The sequence below is a fragment of the Odontomachus brunneus genome, unplaced genomic scaffold, assembly GCF_010583005.1.
Source record: "Odontomachus brunneus isolate Ranch 3 - 2012 unplaced genomic scaffold, Obru_v1 Obru_scaffold_035, whole genome shotgun sequence".
In the NCBI taxonomy this organism is placed as follows: Eukaryota; Metazoa; Arthropoda; class Insecta; order Hymenoptera; family Formicidae; genus Odontomachus; species Odontomachus brunneus.
The window spans coordinates 1,323,106-1,326,361 of record NW_022639485.1 but is presented as its reverse complement, the minus strand read 5'-3'; the positions used below and the strand labels follow the sequence as shown (position 1 = coordinate 1,326,361).

Here is a 3,256-nt window from a genome sequence, read left to right as displayed (position 1 = left end):
AGGGGAACAAAAGAGTGAGTGCCGAGTACCACGTGACACAACAGCAAAGTGCGCGATTTTCAAGAGAGCTGCAGTCACTCCGTTTGGGACATATGACAAAGAATCATGAGGATGAGAGACGACACGACGATAATCACTCGCGCCGATGTTTATACGCACGAGATGCCGAGCACGTCCGACAGGTGAGTGTACAACGTGCGTGCGTGTTCCACGAGTATATCATATGGACCGGCTGTGTGCATGTGTGTGTGTGTGTGTGTGTGTGTGTGTGTGCGTATATATGTATGTGTGCAAGCGTGCGTGATGTTACGCGTTCGTTACGTCGAGGTTACGAAGAGACTCCCCGGCACATACACGTTAGTCAAACTGTCATTACACGTTTACGTGGTCGTCCTCGTCGAGGAAAAGCGGCGAATAAACCGATCTGAAAAAAAGTGAATTGAAACAAAACGCGTTGTGTTTGTTAACAAACATTAATTTGATAATTAATGTTGTTTAAGCCAACAGGTGTTTCTCTCGTGTTTTTCGTTCTCTCTCTCTCTGAAAAATTCGCAACGAGCGCTTCGTTAAGTGGTCCGAGCCGGCGCGAGATAAAACAAATTATAATTCGTAATTGCGTCGGTGACTGAACTTGCTCTCTATCTCTTCCAAGCACAGAAGTCGCGATTCTAGCGAGCGCTCGTAAGAGTACGGGCGGTATTCGCAGCCGGAACTTATATCCGAAGGCCTTCTTCACGAGGAAATTGACCAATCGTGTGTCTAATATAAAAGACATTATTTTACTGCACAGATCATGATTGGTTGATCCCCTTATGCATATGTGATTATGTAAGTTGGTCTGGAGAGATCAGCTTTTAGATCGTCTTAATTCTGATCTGGTGCAGTGGGGTCATTTTCGACCTACTTGATTTTTAATTTTGAACTATCCGCAACTTTCTTAAAGGAATAAAGAACTTTTGGACTTCTCAACACGTTAAGTAAAATTTATGGTTATTTGAAGTAGGAAATTGAAACACTGTTGTGCTATTAAATATAATTTACAACAAAATGAAATACTCGAATAAATATTTGCAATCATTTCTGCACACTACTCTATTCTACAAACTTGAAAACGTATATTTATCATTTTTTATAGATTTTTAAAAATAAACGAGGTCCGCAATGTGCAAGATTAATGTGTGCAAGGCGTGTGTGCCGGGTTAAGTTGATCCTTAGATGTGATCCTCTGAATGTGAATTACAGACAATCCAAATATAAAATCCGACTGCGAATACCGCCCTGCAACTCGGTCTGAACGTTCTGACTTGCGATTCTTCGTCAAGCAGCTTGGAAACGCCCGCACACGGTGAAATGAGAAAAATTCGCCAAGGTGGAGTTTCGTCATCGACCGAAAACTGCTCATGCCGCGCGGCCGATACACGCTCGTTTTAGTTTTAGCGAGCGTCCGCGAGAACCCATCTCCGGTTCTGCAGGTCTAACCGAGACAATGGACAACGCACAAAAGTTTTCTGTTACGGTCTGCTTGACATTCGCGATACGGCTCGGGCCGGCCCGTTGCAACGCGGCACACACCTTTAACCGCGAAATATTCCGTTTCTCCTTTGAATGCGATATCTCGTCCTCGTTGTCCTCAGCCTCAAATGCCGGCGGTGGTGTAGTATGTCTCTGAAACGGGTACTTTGCGTAACTCGACACGTGCCATACGACGACCGAACGACGAGTATACGCGAATTTTCTACGAAACCAATATCCGTACGTGTGCGCGAACGGCGACCCACGTGCCAAAATGACGTAAGGAATTAGTGCACCGAGAAGCGCACTGCCAGCGGGATTGTCGGAATCGCATGTTAGAGTCGTTTATCTTCCGACTCGTGTTTCTCCAGCGTCTGTCGACATCCGTCTCGTGAGCTTAGTTATTTTCTTCACGACGCGCGACCAGCCAACTTCATATTCTGACTACGTCCACCAGAGAAAGCTGTTTTACAACTGTGGTAAAATTCGTGAATCCGATTGGTATATATGCTCTTACACTGAGAAAAAAAAGTGCTCGAGAGTAATGAGATTTTGCTTGAACGAACAAAATTCGCTCAAGTAAACGTTTAGTCTGTCGAACGAGCAAAAATTTAGTCGATATCGTTGTCACGATGAGTTATCAATTGATTCAATGATTGCGAGTTAGTCAGTAACTATATCAACGCGACTTACTGTCGCACTAATGCGTAGTTTGTTCAATAGACACAATATTTCGATGCAACTATCTTTTTCTCAGATGTAGCCAAAATTATGAGAATATTCTGGTTTGCAAGGTCGCAAAAGAAGTATTTTTCTGGAATTTTGTGTGTAAGGAAACGAAAAAACCGAATAACATCAAATTTTGCATATTCTTTAAGCCTTATTTTAAAAATATATTTTTATTGTTTAAGTGAAATAAAAATACTTTTTTGTATATTATACTTTACTTACTAGGAGTTTGCAGAAGGAAACGTTTAAAGGCGGTGTGATTCTGGTTCTTCTAGATATCTGACATCCAAGAACCAAAAATTTTTTTATTTAGGAAAAATGTGGCTATCCATATGAACCAAATCAATATTACCATTCTGGGCAAAATAATGGTTTCTTCATTAATAATTTTTAGCTTTTTCTTAAAGCATTGGTAGTCTTTAACTAAAAAAATATTTAAGAAAAACTAATAAATATATTGTTCTAGTTCAGGCAATAGCCATCCTTCTGAATAGGAACATCTTTTGTTTTTACGTTTCAAATATCTAAGAGAGCCATAATCACTTATTGTCCGAGTGCATTTTTTTTAACGAGTTCCTAGTGATCCCAAGTGTGATGTAGTGTATAGCATACAAAAGAAGAGCGTTCTTGTCACTTAGATAGTAAAAATATATTTTTCAAACAAAGTCAAAAGAATACGCAAAGTTTGACATTGTTCGATTTTTTCGTTTCCTAGTAAAATATCTTAGAACAATACCTTTTTTACGACCTTTCAAATTAAAATATCCTCTTATTAAGAGTATACTCTGATCAGATTGACGAATTTTCGCAACTGCAAAGCGGCTTTCTCTGCTGGACGCAGCCATTATTACATATGATATACGAATCCGGGGGCACAGAAATCCGCTCGTTACTTGTCTGTAACGTCAACGTGATCGTCGCGGACTGTACGGCGGCGAGGAAGGCGAGTTCTATACGGCGCGGAAAGCGCCTGTATGAAGTTAGCCCCCCACTTTTCGAATTTATTAATTTTGAC

At 40.8% G+C, this 3,256-nt stretch overlaps 1 protein-coding gene across 3 annotated transcripts in view; it reads left to right on the top strand.

Annotated features, from left to right (window-relative positions):
- The window catches only part of LOC116843764, a 25,283-nt gene that overhangs the window by 2,754 nt on the left and 19,273 nt on the right, over positions 1-3,256 (top strand). Inside the window, exon 2 of one of the 3 annotated variants that reach the window (XM_032814510.1) lies at positions 111-182. The exons of 1 other annotated variant lie outside the window; for it this stretch is intronic. In XM_032814510.1, the coding sequence (XP_032670401.1) occupies positions 111-182 (72 nt within the window). Of the gene's footprint in view, positions 1-2; positions 183-3,256 lie in introns of those variants that run through there. One more of the 3 variants, XM_032814509.1, reaches the window with a different exon arrangement.